Source organism: Ochotona curzoniae, unplaced genomic scaffold, assembly GCF_017591425.1.
Source record: "Ochotona curzoniae isolate NIBS_2020 unplaced genomic scaffold, NIBS_Ocur_1.0 contig_291, whole genome shotgun sequence".
Classification (NCBI taxonomy): domain Eukaryota; kingdom Metazoa; phylum Chordata; class Mammalia; order Lagomorpha; family Ochotonidae; genus Ochotona; species Ochotona curzoniae.
Window position 1 is genome coordinate 3,061,538 of NW_024465649.1, and position 26,751 is coordinate 3,088,288.

The following is a 26,751-nucleotide window of genomic DNA, read 5'->3' on the forward strand; positions in this document are numbered from 1 at the left end:
ATAAAAATGCCCTTAACCTTCCAACAACAAAGAATCCAGTGGCTTGTCATTAAGGATAAAACATCCTCAAGCACAGTTTATAATACAACTATGGAATCTCTTCACTAAACTGCGTCTTTCTTCCAAACAAATAACACTACCAAGAAAAAAATTTTTTTGCTATAGATTTTATCCTGAACTTCAATTTAAAAGAAAGTTATATATTTTTTAAATTTTGTTTGTTTTTATTGGAAAAGCAGACATATAGAGAAGGAGAGACAGAGAGAAAGATCTTGTATCTGCTGGTTCACTTCCAAGCAGACACAATGGCTAGATCTGAGCTGATCCGAAACCAGGAGCCAAGAGCTTCTTCCGGGTCTCCTACGTGGGTACAGGGTCCCAAGGCTTTGGGCTGTCCTTGACGGCTTTCCCAGGCCACAAGCAGGGAGTTGGATGGGGCGTGGAACAGCCATGATATATACCGGGGCCTATATATGGGATCCCAATGGTTGCAAGGCGAGGATTTAGCCACTAAGCTATTGAGCCAGCTCCAACCTCCCATCTTTTTAAAGTCATACAGAAATAAGAAAGTTCCAAGTTTCAAACCATCTTTAATCAAGAAAGATAACTCAAGATCTTTTAATAAAATCAAATACAGTGCACTGTACACGATTTTAGTCACACAAAATACCTCTCTTAATGTTTTTTAAAATAAAGAGGAATGAGGAATCAAGATGGCACAATAGGGTAAGGACAAGTTTAATCGGACATAAAAACATTTAATCAGGATGAAGCAGAGAGGACATATTTCAGGAAAAGGGAAAGGACAGAGAAAAACAGCAGAGGGGTACCTGGAGACTGACACACAGGAAAGCAGCAGACACAACGGTGTGGTGTTTCAGTGACTGATACTCCAGCAGCACTCAGCTAAAGGTGATCTGAACTCCACCAGCAGCCAGAACTCCACCAGCAACCAGGTGGGAAGGAACTTTAACTGGGAGCTTGGGAGGTGAGCCCAGACAAAGAACTGGTCCGTTTGATTTGACCAGGAGCAGAGACAGAGCAGCAGATCCCAGACGAGCAGTGCGAGAAAAGAGTGGATTTCATAGCCCAGTTCCCCCTAGAGCTGAACTGGTGCCATTTTGCCTAAGGAGGCAAGGGCAAAGGAAGGGACTGAGCATGCAGTGACCTGGGAGTGAGCTCCTTTCTGATTCAGTGAACTGCATCGATGTGGAATTCTACAGGTTCCACCCAACACAGGTATGGGTAGCCCTCGGATCTGATGGCCAGCAGATCAAGAACTGTAGTGGTGGCACATCGGGCGCCATTTTATGCACTGTGGCAACAGATTTGGGACTGCAGGTGCTGAGCTCACAAGAACTCACTGATTGCATGGATTGCATGGTCCCACAGGACCATGGATTGCACTGGTCCCACAGGAAGATAATAATGACTGTGACATTGTATGGGTCAAAATAGGTCCATGTTAGGCACCCAGACCTAACATCCAACAGGTTCTAGCAAGATCAGTGCCACCAACAACCTAACTATATAGGACACCTTGTGTCTCTCTAATCCTGGGAACTGCTGGAACTAGAAGTGGGAGACAGGTTGTGCAGACAACAGTGCAGCCTCAGCAAGGTAGCACAGAAGGTGGAGACTGGTGAGGCAGGAGTTGGGGCTACAGAGATCATGGTGGAAACCTAAAATAAGAACCCAGACCTGGAACTCACTGGAGGTTGTGGCAAAATTGGCTGCAAGCAAAAAGTTGTGTACCAACTGCAATAAGTAAAATCGCATTGTAGACCTGTGGGTGACACAGCTTAGAAACCTGCCCCAAGGAGAAGATTCTGCTAACCAGAAGTACAATGACCACGAACAAAAGAAGAGACAAAGTCACAAAGCCCTATGCCAAACTCAGAGTTAACTGAGGAAGACATTGAGAAAACGGGGGACACAGGATTCATAAGACTCATTTTAAAGCTTCTGATCAAAAATGAGAAGCTCATGCAAGAGTTCAAAGAATTTAAGGAAGCAATAAAGCAAATGAAGGCCGATATATCAGAAATTAAGAACACAGTAGAGCAAATTAAAAGTACAGTGGAGAGTCTCCAAAATAGAATGAAGCAAGCAGAAGAAAGACTGTCAGAATTGGAAGATATTTCCTGTCACCAGGGGGAAGCAAACAAAAAGCTGTAAATAGAGCTGGATCAGGCCAAAAAAAGTATTCAAGAATCAAAAGACACTATTAAGAAGCCAAATTTAAGAGATAAGGGAGTCCCAGAAGGTGCAGAAAGAGAAAGCTGAGTTTGCAAATGTATTTAATGAAATAATCAAGGAAAATTTCCCTAATCTGGAGAAAGAATTGGGAAACAACATCCAGGAGGGGCACAGAACTCCCAACAGGCTTGATCAAAAGAGATCTTCACCAAGACATATGATTATCAAGCTCTCGTCAACTGAACATAAGGAAAAGATCCTTAAATGTGCACGTTAAAAAAAAAATCAATTGACATATAAAGGAATGCCAATTAAATTCACAGGAGATGTCTCACAGGAAACTCTACAGGCAAGAAGAGAATGGAGTGACATATTCCAGATTCTAAAAGAAAAAAATTGTCGGCCTAGGATAACATATCCAGCAAAGCTTTCTTTCGTCTTTGAAAATGAAATAAAATTCTTCCACAGTAGAGAAAAGTCAAAAGAACTTGCCTCTTTCAAATCTGCCCTATAAATGATACGTCAAGATGTTCTCTTCACAGAGAAGAGGAATAGCACCTACCAAAACCAAAGGCAAATGGGAAGAACATCCCAGTAAAGACAACAGAAGACTAAACTAATGAACAACCCAGGAGACACAATTCAACAAAGATCAGTGGGTACTATATCGCATGGGTTTTGTTGTTTTCTGTTGGTTTCATCTCTTCAAAACACTTTCTTCTGATTAAATTTTTCAATGACTCATAGATCATACAGTGGCATCTTCTTCAAGAAGGTTCTTGATTTTCATTTCTTCAGCTACATGTTAGTCATTTAATAGCATGTTATTTAACTTCTTGGTGTTCTTAATTTCTTTTTTCTCCCTGATGTTGATTTTGTTTCGTGGCTCTTCATTTAAGGGGATGTATAGTAGCTGTGTAATGGAGGCTGTCATATCTAGTAACTTGTCATTTAACTTCATGGCATTGTAAATTTCTATTGTTGATTTTGTATTATGACTCTTCATTTAAAGGGATGTACAGTAGCTGTGAAATGGAGACTAACATCCAGATGTGAGGATGCAGTGTAGTATGCATTTCTGCTTCCAGACAAAGATAGACTTACAATGAAACTGTTTACTGTATCTTGACAATAGGATTCTGGACTCTCTGCCATTGTTCATGCCCACAATGATGCACATATGACTGAGTATGAAGAACTATATGTTAGTAATGATATAAAGGAGCTAGGTGGGGGGAGGGAATTGGGAAGAGGATAAGGGAATATGGAACTGTATCATAAAATGATAATAATAATAAAATGTAAAAAAAAGAATAAAGAGATAGAGGAGGTGGTTCTAGATATTACCTCCTTCCACTGTTCAAGATCACCATAGACACAAAAGGACTTCAAAAACTTCAAATGCCAAATGGAATTAAAAGATATGGGTGTAAATAAATGTGACACCCTTGTAAAGTTTTCTCATTACACTCTGAACTTTTTGAAGACCCCTTGCTTGGCATCCTTGGAGCACTAACAGCAACTCGACCCTCAGCCAAGCCATAAAGCAGGGTGACAAACAGAATGCATCATCAGGCCTACGGTTACATCCAATTGATGCCCAAGGATGAAAAAACAAGCTTTATTATTTCTTTACTTTAAAAAAATGTTTCCAAGGGAAATCTTTTGAGATCTCCTACATTGCAATTTGCATACAAGAACACTTAATGCTTGAAGGCTTACTCAAGTTTCAAGGGCAGGAGCTCTCAGTTCAGCCTTCTGAAGCAGATGTCACTCTGCCCCTAAATTCCCACCCTCTGCAGACTTCAAGAATCAAAGGTGATAACTGAAAAGCATGCTATAAAGCAACACTGTACAACACTTTTCCTTCTGGTTTTCACCCTAATCTTTGACGACAGGGTTAAATCCCCATTTCACAGATAAACAAGTCAAGTCTCCATGAAGCCAAGTCATTGGCCTTTATGAAACCAGTTCTAATTGTTCTTGAAAGGCAAGACATGTCGGAGACTCAGTGAACACAGAACAGTGCACCTCCCACAAAGGGTATTTGCTCAGATGTCTGAAGGGCATACACATCTTCTGAGACAGAAACTCATCAGTTCCAGGAGGAAATGCCAAGTTTAAAGTGAGGCTTGTTAGAGGGGGAGCTATCACAGATTATTAATTTAGCCTTCTCTCCCAGGCGCGCGTTTGATGTAAATGGCAAGGGTTCAAAGGTCAAAGAGGAAGAAGTGCGTGCTTTAATTTCTCCCCCTAGAGGTGTGTGAGTGTTTTCTATTAACAAAAACCCTGTAGCCAACAAATCCTGGGCTTGGATCAAAAGGTCCTCCATCTTTTAAGTTACAACATCACAGGGAAACATTGCAAGAGGAAACCAGGCCCAGTCAGACCGGCAAGACCAGAGAGAGGGCTGCTTCTGCCCTTGGGAAATTGGAAAAGTCTTTCTCTTTTTGCTTGTGAGTGACAGTACAATAAAAAAAAAAAAAAAAGAGTTCCCAAGTTGTTATTCTTGATCAACGGTCAGATGGAGGTTATGCTGGAAGACTGAAAAGAGATGGGCACAGGCTGGCGAGAGTTGCTGGCATCCATGGGCAAAGCCATCAGGCATCTTTACAACACTCCCTTTGGCCAAAGCAACGAGGAACAGGCATTGAAGTCATCAATTTATTCACGGGGTAGGGTTGAGTTAAGCTGTAATAACCAAAAGCCAATACTTAATGAATAGCACAACACTTATGCCAATCACAGTATGGATTATCCATCCTACTTATTCCTCATTCCCACATACCAAGGATCCTGATGACGGCTCAATATTTGAGAGGTAAGGTTGAAGCATTAACTTCTGAATACTGAGCAATATTTATTTCCACAGAAAGAAAAGGCAAACTCTGGGACCTTGACTTCAGGCTAGATGTTATCACATCCTTTAACCTCATGTAAACCCACTGTACAACAACCCCAGTTTTTACATTGAGCTTGAGGCTCAGTAGGATGACGATAGCACCAGGGTGAACAGGTAAGTTTGTGAGCTGGCCTGAGAACTGGCCTTGTTTTCACAACTCTTGTAGGTGGATGTTCTTACAGACGACAGAACTTAAGTCAGAGGGAACCATAACCTGGGGTTTGCTGGAATGGTTCATATTTCTTGCCTCCTTCAGGAAGGGGCCTGCACTACTTACAAATTGGTTTGAGTTTGAAGTTCTGACTCCTGTAGCACATTTGCAAAACATCTACAAAGAAGTGAGCCTTGCTGATGGGCACTCCTAGGAGACTGGATAATGAAAGTCTGGGGACACATGGGAGCTCAGTGGTATGGATATTTTTTCAAATTTGATGGTTACAGGAAACACATAGACAAGGAAAGCATAGGGATGGTTTACAGGCCACTCTGATATATTTAAAAAGGACATAAATACAACTTGGAAGAGCCTAGCTTGAACAGTTAATCCTCACACATGGTTCTCTAGGACACAGGGCCCATTTGCATCAACTGGATGGAAATCTTGACCACTGCATGTGCTAACTTTCCCTCAGGGACCCTCCTCCCTGCACATCCCCACTGGCTGCCTAACTAATCTCTCCAGCACAATGCTCACTCCAGGACATCAGAGCTGCTTCTGGTTGGCTACCCCATCTTCAGCATGTCTAAGAGTGTCTGGTTAGTAGTAGGTACTAACTACACTGAAAGATTAGTTACTTTAATCCCTACTTAATTTTCCTGTTTAAATGGCTGCACCTGAGGTATCTTTTTACAAAGTTTAAATGATAGGATATTACGATGGGAATAATTTGAGAAAAGAAGCACTTCTAGAGTTCTTAGGAGACGATAAGAGAACACACCAATGTGTAGCTGGATAATTTTGATCTTAGTCTCATAACTCAAGAGAATCAAGGTATAAAAAGGCAAATTCCAATGAAATGGAGACACCAAGATTCACGGAGTATGCCACACTGCTCTACAGAATGTGTACACGTGCAGTTGTTGGCTAAAAGGAAAAACAATGGAGGCACAATGCAGTGATTGTTAGCCGACTGTCCATCCTTTCATGCAATGGAGATGTTTTTGGGAAGTAGCACCACAATAACCTTTGCATCCATAATTTATAAACAAAAGCACCAAATGAAAATTCAGTTTAAAAAAATTCACCATGTTAGCATGCAAATCCTTCAATTCCCGAAACCCATCCAGTAGCAGCCCAATCCTTCAGGGATTTGGGGTAAACGCAACAAGGGGACTAAGACTTCACTTCTGGGTCGTCATCAGGATCCTCACACAATGAATTCTCAGTAACTGTTCAACAGATGCTAGTTGTTTTAGGAACCGTACGCTCACAAAACAATCGTTAAAGCCTAATAAAATGTGTACTTCTGTTCATTTGCAAATAATTATTTCATTTCATTCACTAAGTGAGCTAACTACAGACTGTTTGAAAGCCTCACCCTTAAAATCTCAATCAATTCTCTAATTTCGCTAAATGTCACCACAGTTCAGACACAGCTAAAGAGGATATTAGAAATGGGCACGAAGAGTTTAGTCAAAAACTTCAAACTTGTAAAACACAAATTTAAAAAGTGTCTGCCATCAGTGTTGAGAAACACACAGTGCTACATGGCGGAGACACGCCCTGGGATGCCCACTTTCCACAGCTGAGCTTATGGGTTCAAGTTCCTGTCCGGCTCCTGATTTTAGCTGGGGAGGCAACAGATGATGGCTCAAGTTCTTGGCTCCCTGCCACATAAGTGGGGGACCTGGATTGAGGTCTGTCTCAATCCAGGCTTCAGTCTTCAGGCTGGCATTTAGGGAATCAATCAGTGGATGAAAGACACCTCTTCCTCCCCTCTACTTTACAAATAAATTTTTAGAACCATTTTCCTATGAACTGACTTGAATTCTGTCTCCCAAATAGACTGAGCAGTGCACATGCCAACTGTTGACATATCCATCATGTACTTTCTGCTTTATGTTACATTTGAGGATCGAGAAGGGTGGAGTACTCGGGAAATAACCAATTGAATTTTTTTTTTAAAGGAAGATCAGCAAAAGTAAGATGTTAGCCGAAGTGATTAAAACAATCCTTCTCCATAGGCTGCTGCCTCTGGTGACTACCACCGCAACCAACACCTGTGTGAATTCTTTGCACCCCTACTCTGTGCATTACATAGCAGCCACAAAAATGTGAGTGCACTGCACCAAACTCCAAGAGCAGATGCTGAATAATATACTCATCCTCTCAGACGAGAGGAGCACTCTGATGGCACAAGGAGACCCTTAAGGAGGAAGAATCTATGCTGTGCCCTGCACAACAGCAAGGTGGTGAGGCCCAGATGAAAGAAAGGAGAGCAATTAACGTGATGCTTCAACCTTCCTCTTGCGCCTAGAACCTTCCGGTGGTTTCCCACCTCAGCCAGAACAAGAGCCACACCTCACTGACCCTTGCAGTGTAACATGGCCACTCTCCTGCATACGAGAATCCCCTTCCCGCTAGGGGCTGTGTGGGGTTCACAGCGCTGCCCCCAGCTCCTCTCAGACTGCCCACGTTATCCCCCAAGCCTCAACACAAACATCAGTGCTCCCGTGAGCCCTTTTGGAACTTTCCTGTCAACCACTTTAGCTCCTCCCCAAGCACGCTGGAACCCAGCATGCTCCTGAATGTTGCCCTGTCTAAGCAGCCCCTTCTTTAAGAAGGGAATTTGCCCTGTTCCACATCAGGTGCCCCACCCAGGGAGTCCAATGCTGGGGACTCCCAAGCAGGCTGCCTCACTGAGTCCAAGACCCCATAGGGAGCCCCTATCTCAAACAGCACCCAAATCCTTAAGTCTTCTTCCAAAGTTCTGAAATTTAATTCCCTTAGGAGACATGTACTTCATTCTTAATTTTAAACATTGTACTTCATTCTTTCTATACAGGTGGCGTTATTATTTAAATAATGAGAGAACCTAAACTGTGAGAACATTGACTTAAAAAAAACTACAGTAGAAGTTGGCACTCATAAAGGAAAGTAAAATGAGTATCTGTAAACACAGACACACACACACACACACACACGAGATCTAAAGTTTTAGGGAAAATGGAATTAAAAGATAAAGCATGGGGCCTGGCGCAGTGGCCTCGTGGCTAAAGTCCTCACCTTGAACATGCCAGGATGCCATATGGGCGCCAGTTCTAATCACGGTGGCCCTGCGTCCCATCCAGCTCCCTGCTTGTGGCCTGGGAAAGCAGTTGAGGATGGCCCAAAGTCTTGTGACCCTGCACCCACGTGGGAGACCTGGAGGAAGTTCCTGGCTCCTGGTTTTGGATCGGTACAGCACCAGCTGTTGCAGCCATTTGGGGAGTGAATCGTTGGATGGAAGATTTTCCTCTGTCTCTCCTCCTCTCTGTATATCCGACTTTGTGATAAAAATAAAATCTTTTAAAAATTGATAAAGCACGGGCTTAGCACTTTGGCACAGCCAGTTAAGGCACTGCTTGTGATGCTGACATCCACATTTGCATGCCATACTAGAGTGAAAACTTCAGTCCCAGCTGCTCTGCTTCTGATCCAGCTCCCAACTGATGTGCTAGGAAGGCAGACAAAGATGGCCCAAGTGCTTGTGCCTTGGCCGCTCATGTGAGACCCAGATGAAGCTTCTGGCTCCTGGCTGGGCCTGACCCTAGCTGTTATAGCCATTTGGGAAGTAAACTAGTGGCTAGAAGAGCTTTCTGTCTCTTTTCTTCTCTGCCACTCTGCCTTTGAAATCAGTAAATAAGTAAATAAAACTTTAAACATATGCATTTTCCTTAAGTGCCCACTTGCATAGTCTCAACACTCAACAGTAAACATATGATCTTTCAGAAGTAATGGAAATTTTGCAGAAATGGATAGTGTTGAGGCTAGTATTGTGGCACAGTGGGTAAAGCTGCTGCCTATAGCACCCTATATGGGTATTGACTCGAATCCCAGCTGCTCCATTTCTAACATACCTGAGAAAGCAGTAAAGAATGGCCCAAGTCCTTGGGATCCTGCACCCACGTGGGAGATCCATAGGAAGGTCCTGGCTCCTGGCTTCAATCTGGCCTAACCCTAGCCATTGAAACCATTTGGGGAGTCAACTCGCTGTACTGTAACTCAGTCTTAAAATTAAATCCTGGATAGTGGTAATCACTGTACAATTCTTTAAGTTTGATACAAGCCAATAAAAGTTAACAATTAAGTATTAAAAATCAACAAAGAAACTAATTACAGAGTGGGTCAAGACCTTGACATTCTCCCAAAAATGGCATGTTAATGCAAATAGAAAGAGTTGTTCATTAAAACTACAAGATAACCATGTTCACACAATGTACAGTGACAAATAGTCAAACAATTAACTGCGGGATGCCAAGACACTCATACTTTGCTCCTAGGAACACAAAATGACACATCAACTCCGAAACAAAAACTGTCAGTTTCTTGTAACCTAACTCATACTTCACATATATAACACAGTTACCCCATGCCTGGAGACAGAAAACTTCTGCTTAAAAACAAAACAAAGTCATGCAAATTTTTTAGAAAAGATTTATGGTTGGTGCTGTCATCCATCAGCATCCCACTGGGGAGTGTGACTTGGATTGCCAGCTGTCTTGCCTCTGCTGCAGCTATGAATCTGGACAGGCCATGGATGACGACCCAGGTTGTGGAGTCCTTGCCCTCTCCTTGTGGGAGACCAGGATGAAGTTCTAGGATTCTGGTTTCAGCCTGGCTAACCCCTTACTACTCTGACCACCTAGGACTTGAACCAGCAAATGGAAGATCTCTGTCATCCTGCCTTTCAGTTAAAATAATAACGAGAAAGTCTTCAAAAATTTTGTAACATTGAAAAGCCTAAACTTTTCAAAAGCTATGCTAGCTCCACAGAACAGAATCCACACACACACACAGATGAGACTTACAGTCATGTTAATAATGTACATCAGTTCATTTTCATGCAGATGACCTACTGCAGAATGTACAAACTAGAATGAATAATTATCAGGGATTCCAGGGGCAGGGAAGCTACCTGCAAAGGAGAAGTATCACAGATGATAACACTGCTAAATATTCTAATGGGGAACAGGAGGTCCTGACTATCTTTGGTGGAATTCAGGATACTGTGCAAAAATACCAATCATAAATATATACATGTTCATTCACATGTATATGCATACATATATTATACTTATATATATTATATAAGTATTCACAAGAATTGGAAGAAAGTAATTTTTAAGATTTATTTATTTAAAGGCAGAGCAATCTAGACAGAGAGATGTTATCTATGGTGCTGGTTCTCTACCCCAAAAGGCCACAACAACCATGGCTAGGCCAGGCTGAAGCTAACACAGACATCCTGGTCTCCCATGTGAGCAGCAAGAGCCGAAGTACCTGAACCATCAAGCACTGCCCTCCCAGGTGCATTAGCAGGAAGCTGGTTAAAGGCAGAGCAGCCAGGACTCAAAATGGCATCCCAATATGGGATGCCAGTACTGCCTACAGTCACTTAAGCTGGAGAATCACAACCCTGGTGCCTGTGAAGAAATCAGAACCCTTGTATATTGCTGGAAATAGGGAACGGTGTTGCCACTGCAAAGATGGCAAGACATGGTTTCTCAAAAACCATTTCACTTCTGAACGTATACCCGAAATAACTGTAAGCAGGCAGCCAAACAGATACCTATACCTGCATGTTCCCGCCTAGCCACATTATCCAGAAGACTCAAATGGTGGAAGCAGTGGCCATCCACAAGTGAAAGGATAAACAAGATAGTGCACAGGTACGATGGAGTACCATCCAACCAGAGAAGGAAATCCTGACTGGCTGTCACACAGGGACCCTTGCGGACTTTCTGCTTATGTGAAGCAAGAGATTCCCCTTAAATGAGGTTCCTGGAACTGCCAAATCCTATACACAAGGAAGCATGGCTCCCAGGGGCTGCTGGCGACAGGGGCAAGAACTGCATCAGGAGCACCGAGGGTTGCCCGACTGAAATGCACTCGGCACTACTGAACTGCACAAGAAAAACGGTTAAATTGCAAAGGTTTATGTTATGCATATCTTATCACAATTATAAAAATAAAGCAAAAAAATTATGTTCTCCATAAGGATTCTTTTCTAAAGATTCAAAGCTGGATGAAGTGATCAAGATTAACTTCTAAGAAAGAGGTTTTTACTCTATATCTCTATACAGATATAAATGCTAGTACAGTGTGGGAAGGGGCATTTGAATCCTAACTGCATAGAGTGGTCCTGAAGTTTTCATTGGACCAACAAAAAGAAGCAATGCATGCATATTTTTTTAATTAAAAGGCATGCCTATTCTCAAAATTTTCAGATAAAAAAAGCAGCACACTACTTTCTGCTTTTCCTCCTAACAAAACTGCAAAAAAATGGATTAGCAAGGGGGCTGAAGCCAGCTTATTATCCACCTGTGGGCCAGTATCCAACATGGTTGCCACTTGTCCCAGATGTTCCACTTCCCATTCAGCTCCCCGCAGATGGCCTGGAAAAGCAGTGGAGGATGGCCCAACTCCTTGGGACCCTGCATCGCACGGGAGACTCCGAGGGAACTCCTCCCTCTCGGCTTTGGTCAGGCTCAGCTCCAGAGGTTGCCATTTGGGGAGTGAACCATTCTTCTCTCTGTTAACTCTGCTTATCACATAAAAAAAAATTAAGGTGTATTTATTTGTAAGATTTTATTTATTTATTTTTTTATTGGAAAGGCGGATATACAGAGAGGAGAAACAGAGAGGAAGACCTTCCATCCGATGATTCACTCCCCAGGCGGCCGCAACGGCTGGAGCTGAGCCAATCCGAAGCCAGGAGTCTCTTCCGGGTCTCCCACATGGGTGCAGGGTCCCAAGGCTTTGGGCCGTCACTGACTGCTTTCCCGGGCCACAAGCAGGGAGCTGGATGGGAAGCGGAATGCCGGGATTAGAACCGGCGCCCATATGGGACCCCGGGGCATGCAAGGCGAGGAGGACCTTAACCACTGCGCCATTGCGCCGGGCCCCTATACCTTAAATTAAAAAAATAATAATAAATTTAGAAGTAGATGGCCTACCATTTTCCAGAACTCCTCAGACCCAGGGTCTCTGATCGCACTTCTTCCAAGTGCCCTATCAATAATGGCGCCAGGCTGACAGGAAAACAGGAATCCAAATTCCAAAGCCCTCCGCAGTCCACACTCACAGCTGCCTGGCTTTTCCCGCACATCCGCACAGGGGCCTCCCTCTGATGGAATGCAACGGCCAAGCTCGCTACCTGCACCTGTGGCCACTGCGTCCCTACCAGAGTCCTCCTCCACCGGTATTCGGTTGGTTCCTCCCCTCCCTGCCAGACCACCAATCCCTGCCCTGCTGGTTCTTCCTGTCCCTCCATGTTCTCCTTGTGCTGTTCCCACCCACTCATGCCCCCACCTCAATCTTGACTGGCTCCTCTTTCCCATCACTTCCTCAGCAACCAGTCACAAGCGGCTGCACCTATTCACCCTCTTCGGCAAATCACCATGAAGACAGCCGCAAAAGAACCGGTGTTTACATCCGTGAGAGGTCACTGGGCGGGACAAGCAATGGCAAGAACAGGGGAAGGAGCCATAGGGAAGGCGATGGAGGGTGCTGGTTTTAAATCAGACTTGGGGGGGGGGCGTGGACGATGGCGCAACAGGCTAATTCCGCCTTCAAGTGCCGCAGCTTTGGCGCCAGTTCACGTCCCAGCTGCTGCATTTCCCATCCAGCTCTTTGTTTATAAGCACATCGGAGGGATGGTCCAAGTGCTTGGGCCCTTGCGCCCACGTGGGAGATCCAAAAGAAACTGCTGGCTTCAGATTGGCTCGGCTCAACTTGGCCAGCTATGGCAGCCGTCTGGGGGGGGGGGGGGGGGGTGAACCAGCAGAAGGAAGATCTTTCTCTTTCTCTCCATTTTTTTCTGTAAATCTGCCTTTCCAAAATAAATCAATGTTTTTTAAAGATAGAGTTGACAAGGAAGGCTTCTGGCTTCTCCTAAGCAAAGGGAACCACAAGTTCAAAGTCTCTGGGGCAGGTGTGTGCTTGGAGTGTTCAAAGAACATTGTGACCCGGAAGGGTGGAAGGTCTCAAAGGTAGCAGGGCACATCTCACTCTGCTGCCAAGGCCACTTGAAATATGAGATTTTACCGATTCACAGGGGGAACCTGTAGAGAGCTTAAGAAAAAAGAGACAAGGACACATCTGAGTTAATTTTTAAAAAGTATCATGTATATGTTTGAAAGGCTGTGAAACCGGTTAGGGCAGATGAGACAAGGAGAAAGCCCTGTTTGCAGGTTCACTCTCCAAACCTCACAACAGCCCTGGCTGGAGCCAGAGCTCCACGGGGACTCCACATGGGTGGCAGGGATCTACTATCCATTCCCGGGTAGGCCTTAGCAGGAAGCTGAGTGGAGAGTGGTGCCAGAGTTCAAGGCATTCAGATATGGGATGCTGGCATCCCAAGGGGTGACTCAACTGCTGTGGGAAACACCTACCCCTACTTAAATGCTTGAAAGGACCCCTTAGCCATCTTTCTAAAAGCGGTTTCCTAACACTACTTAAAATTTACGACTAAAGTCTTATTAATATGATTGTGAATGTCTATTTCACCTAGAAGGGTGAAAAGTAGACTAGGTCTCTTTTTTTTAAACTATTTGATGCAAGGGCCCGGCGCGGTGGCGCAAGTGGTTAAGGTCCTCGCCTTGCACGCCCGGGATCCCATATGGGCGCTGGTTCTATCCCAGCAGCCCCGCTTCCCATCCAGCTCCCTGCCTGTGGCCCGGGAAAGCAGTCAATGACGGCCCAAAGCCTTGGGACCCTACACCCGCGTGGGAGACCTGGAAGAGGCTCCTGGCTTTGGATCGGCATAGCATCGGCCGTTGGGCTCACTTGGGGAGTGAATCATTGGATGGAAGATCTTCCTCTCTGCCTCTCCTCTCCTCTCTGTATATCCGCCTTTCCAATAAAAACATAATTAAAAAGAAACTATTTGATGCAAAATTAAGCAATACCTGATACACAATGTGATCTCAATAAATATTTGTTGATAAATTCTAACCTTCAGGATAAAGTAGCCTCCAGTACATTTTTCTATTTTTTTACATTCCTAAATGCAGTCCAATTTCCTCTAACATCAATTAAGCATCAAGACCAACCAATACTTAGACACCTACCATGTGTGCTGTTAAGTACTTGGCTTCCTCTGAAACATTTAACATGTTTAGTACCAAGGGAAGGTCTGGTTGAAACTGACATAGTAAATATAAATTTATTGCATTAGAAGTACAAGTTGATTTGGAAAGAACTACCAAAATGTCATAAAGTTGAACACCAAAGGATGGTTAGACCATCGGTTTGGTGCAATGTCTGATAATCATCCCACAGTCCACGTCCAGGCTAACCATATCATGAAGAAAGGCCATATGTCCCCATGTTACAGCAGCTAAAGCCATCTCTGGATATAATAGACTTCTACTTCCCTCCCCATCCCTCCCCAACCAAAAAGCACTTCCAGCAACCTATGTTTCCTCCCCAGACATCAAGAGGCAGCAGTAGCCTGCACCTGAGTCTCTCCTTAGGGAAGGGGCAGAAGCAGCAGCAGCAGCAAGAGGCACACACAGCTGGCTCTCTCCAATGGTGGCCAAGGTGTCACTCAGAACGTGGCACCCAACCCCCACCATCCTCTCCTGCCTCTGGGCTATTGCAATAGGCACTGGCTATAGAAAAAGCAATGAGCAAGAATAAAAGGAATTAGAGGCACAAGAAGTAACCTAAACAGATCCCTGCTGCACCTCATCCGTAAAACGCCCCCTGAAATTTCACAGGAGCTGCCACTTGCAATGCTGGCATCTCACAAGCACCAGCTTCATTCCCGGCTCTGCTCCACTTTCATCCCAGCTCCCTGCTAATGTGCCTGGGAAAGCAGTGGAAGATGACCCAAGTGCCTGGGTCCCTGCATTCATGTGAGGGACCCTGAAGCTCCTGACTCCTGGTTCCGACCTGGCCCAGCCCCAACCACTGCAGCCATCTGGAAGTCACTGGTTAAGACCTCTCCCACCTCCCCTCTTTCTGTAACTCTGCCTCTCAAATGAATAAATCAGTCTTTAAAAAAAGAAGAAATCTAATAGGTCTTCCTAGACTTCTAGTTTCTCAGATGAATGCAATGATTACAAATCTTTAAAAATATATACACATATGTCACAACTATATGAAAAATAAAGCTCTCCTGAAATCACTCATATATACTGCACACAGTTCGTATCAAGGAGCCGATATGCATCAAGTTTCTCTTCATGGCACCCATAGTAAGGGAACTGCCAAGGTCGGAGAGCTCTCTGTGCTCTGCCCTCGCATGGGTGGAATCCTCACCGCTTCACCAAGTAACACAACAACATGAAGATTATTTTGAGCTCATTAGTTATTTTACACATGAAGTTGGATGAACCTGTGCATCCGTGGATCATTCATTTCTGGCCATTTCCTCTTTTGAAAAGATTTTTAAAAGAAATAAAGGAAAAAAAAAAAAGGCAAAGTTGGCCATCTTACACATTGGCCTGGGTTTGTGTTGTTTCCTTAACACAGGCCTTATCAGCTTTGCCACAGCTGAAGTGATGCCAATTGCTTTATGACACACTTGGATTTTCTCCCGCTAATAATCCCTCCTTCCTGCCCATGACGGGCAGGCTCCTTCCACACCGCAGTAATGTGGGACAGCTAATTATCTACCGATCCACCTTGCTATTCCGCACTTGGCAACTTTTATCTGCACAGGACAGCTGCACTCTCAGCGTTTGAAGTAAAATGTCAGTCTCTGCTAATGCAACAAGACTTACATCACTAATGATGTCTCCACACTTTGAAGAAACAACTCAAAGCCTAATTAAAAATTCAGATGCATTTCTCACAGACTTGCTGATTTTCACTGTTCTTCTACCAGGGCCTCAAAGTATCTTTTTAAATACGCCATGCAAAAAAATATATATTTTTTTAAATATTATTTTTAAATCCCAGAGGAATCAAAGTCATGAGCTTTGACTGCACCTTTAAAATAACTGTTATGGTTGGAAGAGAACCAAGCCATTATCATGTACAAGATAAGAATTTACTCCACACTGGCTTCTACCATACAATTACAATCAAGCATACCATTTCCAGGGAAAGGTGAGCCATAAGCTATTTTTCAGCTGATGCACTCTGGTATTTAGGTGTTGCAATGTTTCAAGCTGTAATTAAGACAGAAGTCATTTGGCTATGTGAATCTTCAGAAAAGTTATTTTTTCTGAAGACGATTTCAAAGTTATCTTTGAAGTTACCTTCAGAAAAAAGAAGGGCAAGGTAAAGAGCAATCCAAATGACAATTTCATGAACAAATCAAACAAGCAACTTTTTCAAAATTATAACACTAATACAAATTCTCATAAAAAATTAAAGAATTTCATACTTCTAATTTCTTGGGAGAGAAATACAGATCATAAAATCCACTTTTAGAATACTGGGGGGCGGACACTGCACTGTAAAGCTGCAGCCTCTGATGCTTCCTCCCATATGGGTGGCAGCTGGTGTCCTGGCTGCCCCACTTCGGATCCATCTCCCTGCAAATGCGCCTGGGAAAGCAGTTTGGAAGAAGGCCACCCATGCAAGAGAACTGAATGAAGCTCCTGGCTTATCCTAGCCATTGTGGCCATGTGAGGAACAAACCAGTGGTTGGAAGACCTCTGTCTCTATTCTTCTACCTTTTATAGTAAATAAATAAATAAATCTGTTTAATAAAATAGAACTTTGCCTAAACAGTACATGTGGAATTTTCTTCCATGTTTTTTCATAAGCAAATACTAAACAAAGTTGGTTCGTCCCTGTTTTTTAAATACTATATATGTGTGTATGTGTGTGTGTGTGTGTGTGTATGTGTGTGTGTAGTAAAGATTTAAGTACTTTGTTTTGTTTTTATTTGGCTGTTTTTATTGGAAAAGGCATAAAGAGAAAAGGACAGAGATCTTTTATCTACTTCACTCCCCAGATGGATCTAATGGCTGGAATAGAACTGAGCTGATCCAAAGGCAGGAGATGGAAGAGCCAGCCTCCACTGTTTTTCAAACCATGAAGAGGGAGCTGGGTGGGAAGTGGAACGTGAAACAGTATCATGCCAGGGTCAAAGGCTAGACTCCAATGACCACAACTGGAGTTCTCAATCTACCACTCACGACTGCAGCCACGGCCCTGCACGGAGGGGTGCAGACTTGACTGCTTCGGGCCTTTTTCTGTTCTCCAGGCACTCTGGTGTGCACTCCACAGAGGGTAGGTCCAAGAGGTCTGCTGGGTCTGGACTTGAGACAAACATTCAGGACAGAATGCAGTGCGGTCAGCCAGCTTGCACGGGTTCGAGGGCAGGAAGCACACTTCCAGGCCTCCCTTGAGTGGAACTTGGGGAGGTGAAACACAAAGATGGGGCAGGGCCTGGCAGCTGCTGGCTAAGGTGTCTGAATCCCAAATCACTCTTGCTGCATTTCCTAGGGTACACATTCCCTCCAGATTCTCATTTTCTCTCTTCACAACACCCCCAAACCCAAGGAACTCAGGCTCCAGGCACAGCTAATTTCCAAGTAAAAAACAGGGGGTAGCTACTGCCAACCAGTTGAAACAAAAAGAGGTACTTAAGAAGTGGGCTTGCAAAGAGAAACAGTACTGACCACTCCTGAAACAGCCTACACAAAGACCTCTCCAGAACTGGTCATGTGCCTGGGGCAGCAGTTTCCTTTCTTGGTCAAGCCAATGTGAGTTGTTGTGTAACCTGCCTCATAAACGAGATTGGAGTGACACGAGGATGCAAGCATCCCACAGCCTTATCTCCACCTTCTTCTCCAATCTCTTCTTGTACATTCTTTCCCCTCTAGCTCTGCACATGCCAAACCTTTAATCACATCTCCCCAATCCTAAAAGGTGTAATCCTAAAAGGTACCCTCACCTCCAATAACCCTTCTGGTAACTTCATTACTCTGTATCCATCTAAGCTATCCTACCATGCCCAAACAATTCTATTCATTCTACTTTTGCAAGGAGGCCTCTAGAACTCCTATTTATCCCCAGATTGGTTAATATACTCATATGTATTCTCTGAACACCTAGTACCTCTTCTTCCATGGTATGTATCAGAAATTAGCTAATGGATCTCTTAAGGCTAATAATACAGTTCCTGGTACAAAATAATCATTCAGTGAATACCTGAAGGTATTAGGATGAAAAGGAACTCCTGTCTCAAGGAAATCCATTTTAGAACTCCTCTATCAAAAGTTCTCTTTTGTACTACATAACCTGTTTCCTGCAAACCTGGCTTAACTTCCCAAAACCTGTGCATAATTCCAACCTAGACATTGCAAATTGATGGCCTCTGGCCTGATCAGGCCTGCAGACCTGTTTGGTTTGACCTACATAGTAGTTTCTGTCCTTTTTTTAAAAGAAAATAAGTTAGCTGTCAACATTTTAAGAATCAAGAGATCTCCAATAAAACCAGGTATCCACCTTCTTCTAAAAACAGATGTATCAACATTAGCCCCACACGGGCAACAATCCCAGGCTGAGGGTCACCATATCTCCGTTAGCGCTCGCTGTACCCTTAGCCAACAATATCCAACATTGCTCTCTACTGGTCTACTTTGTTCATTCTGTGACCCCTATGAATACTTTATGTAGCAACCGTCAGTAGATTCCAGAACACATCTTCCCAATTCTGACTCAAGTCTCTCCAGGGTGCTCCCTCACAAGGCAGGAACATCCCAGTAAAAGGCACTGGGGTACCAAGTACTTCCTGCATCCTCTACGCCTCCAGCTCTTCAATGTAGCATACTGAGCACATTTTCTGACAAACCTGTACACAGCCCAGCTGGCCCTCTCCTGTCTGCCTCTCCCTCCCACTTGGTCTTCTCACCTTGGTTTTTCCTCACTCTTACCTCTTCTGGAAGGGAGAACAGGAGCCAGTTCACGCAGAATCAAAAATAAATACCCAGACTATAATCCTTACACTAAGAAAAAAAGGAGCCTTAAAGACCTGTGGGAGAGAGACAAGAAAGCAAGCACCAGAAGGCACACCGAGGAAGCCTCACTGGAGGTTCCTCAAACTTGACTTTAACCCTAGAAGGCTGAGGAGCTTGCCAGGCAAAGGCACTTGCTGTGTGTAGACACTGGGTGGAAGTTGTTCAGACACATCACCAGGAAGCGTTAAGGCTTCCAAGCTATCTATATTGATTCGTCAATGGAAAAATCCTATACACCACTTTGCCAATATATTCTGTATATTTAAAGCATTTTTTAAAATACATATATTAAATAAGAATGCAAGAGCCAGTGTTGTGGCACAGTGACTGATCCCACTGGCATCCCATATTAAAGAATATACATTGTTTCAAATGTTGCACTTCCGATCCAGCTCTCTGCCAACGAGCTTGGTAAGAGCATTAGATGCCATCCTTGTGGGAGACCTGGATGAAGTTCTGGGTTCCTTGCTTTGGCCTAGACCAGTCACTCCCATTTCAGCCATCCGGGCAGTGAACCAGCAGACAAAAGATTCATTCTCATTCAATCTATCTCTCCCTCTCTCTTGCTCTCTCCCTTTGTCTCCCTCTCCCACTCTCCATCTTTTTAAAGATTTATTTGCATTTGAAAGGCAGATATACAGAGAAGATAGAGGAAGATCCTCCACCTGCTGATTCACTCCATAGGCAACCATGACAGCTGGAGCTGAGCTGATCCAAAAACCAAGAGCCAGGAGCTTCTTCCAGGTCTCCCACGTGAGTGCAGGGTCCCAAGGCCTCAGGCTGCTTTCCCAGGCCACAAACAGAGACCTGGATGGCAAACCGGCACCTATATGGGATCCCAGTGCATATAAGGCTAGGACTTTAGCTGCTAGGCTACCACGCTGGGCCCACTCTCCCTCTATCTTTAACCATGCCTTTCAAATAAGTAAATAAATCTTCAAAGCATAAGAATGCGACAAAACCTTATCAACAGTCATGTAATGTCTGGAATTTACTTCAGAATAATCTGGGGAGAGTGGAAGAGCTGGTGGAGGCAGAGGCCGAGATGAAACCAAGCTGATCACAAGTTGATAATGTTTAAGCTTGGAGAAAGGGATGCAGGCGTTTTCACGCACCTTTTAAAATGCTTGACTATATTTACAATCTTTGTAGTAAACAGTTTCGCAGGAAAATAGCTCCACTATTTTCATCAGAAGCCCCAAAGAAGGGTTTGGCAGCACATCCTTGAGATCTACACACAGTACCCTAGAAACACAGGGGCACCATACTGACGGCAGGGAGAGCTGCAATTGCCAGAAGATTCATCTCCTTTCCCTTTGGGCACAGGAGCTTCACGGCTGCTCCTTCCAGGTTCTGTGCCCCCAGCACTACACAGACCATCCTGCTGTTTATTCTGTTTACAACCTGTTCTGAGGTTAGATCCCTATGCTAGATACTTCATTAGCTTGTCAAACAGCTTTCCTGCAGTGAAGTTAAGTGGGAAGACACTAGAGATCATTGCAATTTAATAACATGTCAGAAATTTTACCATGAATAACTGGCTGAGTCAAAAATTGTCCCTTCATATTTTGATTTCCAGTGTATTTGTAGAGCAGGCTTAAGCAGATCCCAAACAAAGCCCTTTCCATCTACTACCACAATGCCAGCGTTTTGCAAAGTTCCTGCCTGCTCATCCACTTAAGCTCAAGGAAGGAACTCCTCAAGCAGCAACCAGAAATAGCAGCAACCTGTTAGAAAGCGTGAAACCATCTCCTTCCCATCCTCTGAGCCCTTCCAACACTCAAATACCACTGGCAGGGGAAACAGAACTAGCAGGAGGGACCAGGCCAGCTCAGGCAGGTGTTAGGGAGGGAGGACTACGCGCGACAGAAACGGCTCCTGCTTTTCCTTGGGCTCATTGAAACCACGTCACCCTTTAATCAGCAGCTTTCTTCTACTCCAAGTGTTCAATTCCCCAAAGATGCAATGCCAGACTTTCCACTAGTGCTTTTATTGTGCAAAAGGGCACAGAACCAAATCATATTATTTGTAAATGCAAGGGATTCCCTGCCCCCACCCAATCATTCCATATTGCCCAGTTACACACTCAAATCATTCTCAACCAGGCTGGTGCTGGTATGATGCACATGACTTAGGAGAAGTCTAACTTAGAAGATAAAAAACTTACCAAATCTGGGCCCAGCACGGGAGCCTCCGGCTCGTGTCCCAGCTACTCTGCTTCCCAACCAGTTTCCTGCTTGTGGCCTGGGAAGGCAGTCGAGCACAGCTCGAAGCTTTGGGACCCTGCACCTGTGTGAGAGACCTGGAGGAGGCACCTGGGTCCTCCTCCACATATCTGACTTTCCAATAAAAATAAATAAATCTTAAAAAAAAAAAAAACCTTGCTAAATCTCACTATAAAGCAGTGTGTGGTTGCAAGAGGGCCATCAAAACACCCTTGTCCAATAACCACAGAAGCTCTGGAGTCATGGTCAAAGAAAGAAGCCACGGAACCACACCAAGGGATGCAGGAGCTAGAGCTCTCCTCCAGCTCAGGTGTCCCTCGTCTGGTACCACCAGAAAGAATCAGAAGAGTCTGATGAATAGATTCATTTACCCTTCATCTTTAAGGCTCTGCCACTAGGGACAGACATGTCACCGAAAAGGTCAAGAGCAAAGTGATGACTTGCTTCCTTATCTCCATGAGAGGGGCTTGAGGACTCCTCTGTGCTCCTAACACGTCAGGGGCACCCCTCTCACGCTGCACTAACCCTCTGCAGTCCAACGCCCATAGCCTTTTGCTGGCTGCCTGATTCTGAGGGCCTCATTTGTGGTGTCTGCTGTCATCATTATGGAGATTAAGGACATGGGCCCAGCGTTAGTCACTGTTTTCAGTTTGGCCTAACCCAAGACCCCTTAGAGAATCAAAGCCCTCCAAAAAGTCTGTTGGAAATACGCAAAACTGAACCAAGAAGTTCACGTATGGCTGTTTTTCTGTACGCAGAGCAAGCCTGCCTGTTTGTCATTTACAACATGGAGCTGTATTTTCAATCCACACCTCTGCCCTGCTGAGCCCTCTTAAGTTCCTGAAGTATCAACTGCTCCATCTTGCTATACTTTCTTCCACTGGAGTCCAGGTTCCAGCTTATGCTTTTGGTATTTCTTATGCCCCAAGCAGAAGACACCCAACCCCCACCACAAGCCTCCCTCCTAGGCCCCATACAGCAGCTGTCTGACCAACCTGCAGGTGTGCCTGCCAAGTTAATACTGAGTGTGCTCAGCCTACCAGAGCTGTGTTAGCACTAACACTAAAGCAGGCACACTGGCCACGTGCCAGGTGCTTGCTGTTAAGAAGCCTGTATTGTCATATAATGTTAAATGGGCCTTATAAGTGCCTGATGAAATGGCTCCCAAAGCAGATCCGCCTTCTAACAAGCAGGCATTGTTACTTAACTGTTTTACCTGTGCAAACTTACCTCCTCCTTCAACCATTAGCACCTGTGCTGGAAAACCTCAACACCTAAGCACAGTGCTCCATGCTCTGTAAGCTTTCAACAAGCAATTCTCCATTTAAGAACCACTACATCCATCAACGTGTCTCCAATTCAGCATCATGCCAAAACAGGTGCCCTCACGTTAACAGGTGCCATTACATTTACCGAGTGAGCCTCTAGCAAGAATCATATGGACAACTTGACATTTACCAATCGCCCAACCTATAGGTAGCAGAGCTGGGACTCAGGTCGCCAGACACCCAGGATAGATAGGGTTCTTTCCTCTTCCTGAGGCTGCCTCGTCACAATCCGGCTGTGTGAATTAAAAAGCAGAAACCAGTCACACAGCCACACACTGATCCTCAGACCACAGGGCAGCCAGACCCCCCGAGGACAGAATGATTAGCTTTTCAGTTCCGCACCCCCCAACTCATGATGCATGATGTTTGCTGCTGGAAGACAGCATCCAGGGGCAGCTTTCCCAGGGCACTGGCAAAATTGGTTGCTGTAAATCAAAATACTTTTTTCCAACATTTCTGTCCACTACTAAAAAGGAACAATAGTGACAAAGTAGTCACCACTAGGAAACTTCTAAAAGACAACATGGAGGCGGAGCAGGTCTCCCACTGTCCCCTCTACACAGGCACAGGTCCCACGTCACCGGAAACCACAGAGCAGAAAGAACCCTGATTTCTGTTTTTGTAAAGTAACCTTCCCAACATCCCACTGAACAGGGCACGTGGGGCCCTGGAAATGCTGCCCAACATGAGGCCGGGCTTGAAGGGCCATTTTGCAATTTCACAGCATGAAAAACTGTCTTAGGAGATTTTCAGCAGCAGAAGCCACTGAAAACTGGCTTTTTATATAAACTGACCTACAATTTTTTTTCCTTTACCAATGAGGTGCTGTCATAGAAAAGTCCACACTGTGTTCGAAACGCCAAAATCAAGTGACAGCGGCCAAGCCAATCCCTTAAGTGGTGAAGGTGTGTCTTGCTGAAAAAAAAATAAAAAGGGGGGGTTCCCCCCAGGGATCTGACCCAACTCACCTTCAGACAACCCTTGCACAACAGACCCGCTCTGCACAGGTAAAATCCAACATCTTCCTAGGGAGAGCCACATCATCTACATTACAATAACTAAATCCGTGGCCTTGCAGAACCACTGAACAGACCCCGAAGGTTTGCAAGGCAGAACTGGGGCCTAAAATCTTTTAGAGCCAGACATCCAACTGCTATTCAATTTAATTCTATTAATTTGTTTTTACAAATATTCTCCCCAAAGAGACTCCACTTCTCCCAATTTTCGCAGAGGCAAGTGGCAAACCGAAGCACAGCGCCAGGAGAACTTTTAGATGCAGTGTGTGTGCCCTGGCTCCTTTCAAAAAGGGAGAGAAGCCACTTCACATTTTGCCAGACAAAACCCTGGATGCAGGAGGTCGGCTTTCACAATGAGGTGGCAAAGGTGTTAGAAAGAGGCCAGTTGGGAGGAGATAAAGGGCCATTTGGGCACAAACCCCCTGCCGGCCAGAGCTTTTGACTGAAGTGTCTCCTTTTCAACAGGGAAGCTTTTTAAAACTACATCTGCTTTGGATCCCTACCTGAATGACAATGTGTGGCGATCCAATTTCACCTTTTGTCAAGGATCGGGTGAGAAACAGTAAAGAAAAATCAAGTCCTGACGCTTACAGGAAGGGGGAGGGGGGTGGAAGACCCTAAATGCCCTGCCCGTCCTGGCAATGCGATGAAGGTGGCAATGGCCAACTAACCCCTGCAGCAAGATCCAAAGCTGCAAAAACCCGGCTTCCGACTCCCCCGCCTCCAAAGACGCCAAACACACAACTCTGTGTGCACCCCGGATCTAAACATTCACCGCTGGAAAGAAAACGAATTTTCCTTCACCTCCAAAAGTCCTTACCCTCCGAGGAACTAAGCAACAGCCGAAAAAATAAGAAAATGCAGATGGGAAAAAGAAAAAACTGAAGATGAACATCAAGGATTTGCACCGAAAGGGAGAATGATGTATTTTCAAGTCTTACCTATTATTATGCAAATGAATAAAAGCCGACCTGACTGCACTTCAGGGCCGGGTGTGTGCAAACCTAAACTGATCTTCCAAGCAAACCACCCACACCTCCACCTTCCCCTCAACAGTGAAACAGATTATTTTTTTCTACGGTGGAAAATGTCTGTGGAACTTCACTTTAGGAAAATTGTATTCTCTCGGCAAGAGGCAGAAGTGAGGGTACAAAGAATTTAAGAAAAAAAAAAAAAGAAAGAAAGAAAAGGAAAAAGATAGGAAACCTGAATCACAAACAGCGAAAACACTTCTCCCGGTGAGAGGTGGAAGGGGCGGCCGGGGTAGCGACGGTATCAGAATTCTCTTCCAAGAACACTTTCCTGCAAACTTCACTCTTTCGAAGACCCTACCCGTCACCCATTATTGTCGTGGGAGTGTTAGAGAAATGGGGTGATTTTACCTAAGAGGGTATTAGCCTCGGGATCTCACCTCAAGCACCCCTAATCGAGTGGGTGCTTCTGGCCCACAACACTAAAATAACGGCGGGTGAGAATCTCCAGGTGGTGGCCGTGGGGCGATGTTTACCTCGGTGGTTCACAGTGGTAACATCCTATCAGCAGCGGGCGAGGTTTACTGGCGCGCCCCCCCACCACTCCCCGGGAGGACCCGCATGGTAAACACTCGGGAGAGACCGAGACCGCCTTCATCTCGCCCTTTCTCCTCGCTTCTCCCCCAAAAGGCCCAGGCGCGCGCGGGAACACACACACACACTCACACCCCAAACAGCACCCTGCCCTCCAAATTGCATGCGGCAGACAGCGCACAACCAAAGCTGAAAGCAACCACAAAAAAGAGTCGCCCACCAGGACCAGAGTCGGAATCTAAAGCAGGAATCCACCAGGCCGGCCCCTCCCCCAACGCACCGGGCAGGGAGGGAAGCGCGGGGGCCCCAGAACGCCCGGGAGCAGCCGCGCCCCTAGCCGGTGCCTTCCCTGCGGTGCGCGCCTCGCTGGCCCGGGGCACCAGAGCAGTGGTCCCGGGAGGGCTGGGGCCTCGGAAACTCGTCGGAGGCCGATGGGCCGGCTGCCTTAGCATAGGGACACACAAAGAGCAGACGGGAGTTTGCAGCGGTGGCGGGGCGGTAACTGCCCAAGAAAGGTGTGCAGATAAGGGTAGAAAGGTGCGGAGGAAACCAGAGGATCGTGCCCGAGGTCAAGGACCTGGAGCTCAACAGACACAGGCTGTGGGAGGAAGGGGGACTCTACAGAGGAGAAAGCGAGGGGTGGGCAGTGCGTACCAAAGGGGCTGGGGTCGATTCTGTGCACAGGACAGAAAGGTCTGGTGGGGTGGGGGCTTTGTGCCGGCCAAAAGCAGTCGGTGCACGACAGGGAGACCTGCACCGGGCACTGGGAGGTGTTTCTTTGCAAAGGGGAAAGGCAAGCTGCCGGGCAAGGCCAGCGCCGCAAAGGGGATCGCTTACCTGCATGGTGACGACTCCCAGCTCCTCCGCCGCCAGCCTCCGCATCTGGCTCGCCAGCACTTGCGCCTCGTCCAGGATGGAGAAGTCTGCGTCGGCCACAGCGCCCAGGAGCCAGCACGCCACCAGGCAGAGCAGCCAGAGGGGCGGCCGCCGAGCCCCGGCCCCGGCCCAGCCAGGCGAGCCCGGACAGTGTTGTGCCAGGGCGGCCGTCCCCGCCGTCTCCTCGTCCTCCTGCTCGCGGGCCATGCAGCCTCCTCGCTACGCCCCGCCGAGGGGCTCGGGGAGCGGGCACGCGGAGAGGGAGCCGCCGGAGGTGCGCCTGGGGCCCGTTCCACGCAGCCCGCAAAACTTTCTTCCTCTTCTGCAGACTCGTCTCCACACTGATCCTGCTGCTGCTGGTGCTGCGGCGGCGGCGGCGGCAGCGGCTCCCAAACTTAGGGGGCGCCCGGCTCCAGCGCGGGAGCGCGGCCGGCCACCATCGGCCGGCTCGGCGTTGGGCGGGAGAGGAAGCGGCCGCCGGAGCGCTCCCCGCGGTGCGCCGAGGGTCTCCGG

The 26,751-nt window shown here is 45.9% G+C and overlaps 1 protein-coding gene across 1 annotated transcript in view; it reads right to left on the reverse strand.

The window, feature by feature from the left end:
* CACHD1 (cache domain containing 1) overlaps positions 1-26,445 on the reverse strand; it is a 205,522-nt gene extending 179,077 nt beyond the window's left edge. The window contains exon 1 of the mRNA XM_040978638.1: positions 26,200-26,445. Coding sequence (XP_040834572.1) covers positions 26,200-26,445 — 246 coding nt within the window. The remainder of the gene's footprint in view (positions 1-26,199) is intronic.
* Between the last annotated feature and the right edge of the window lie 306 nt (positions 26,446-26,751).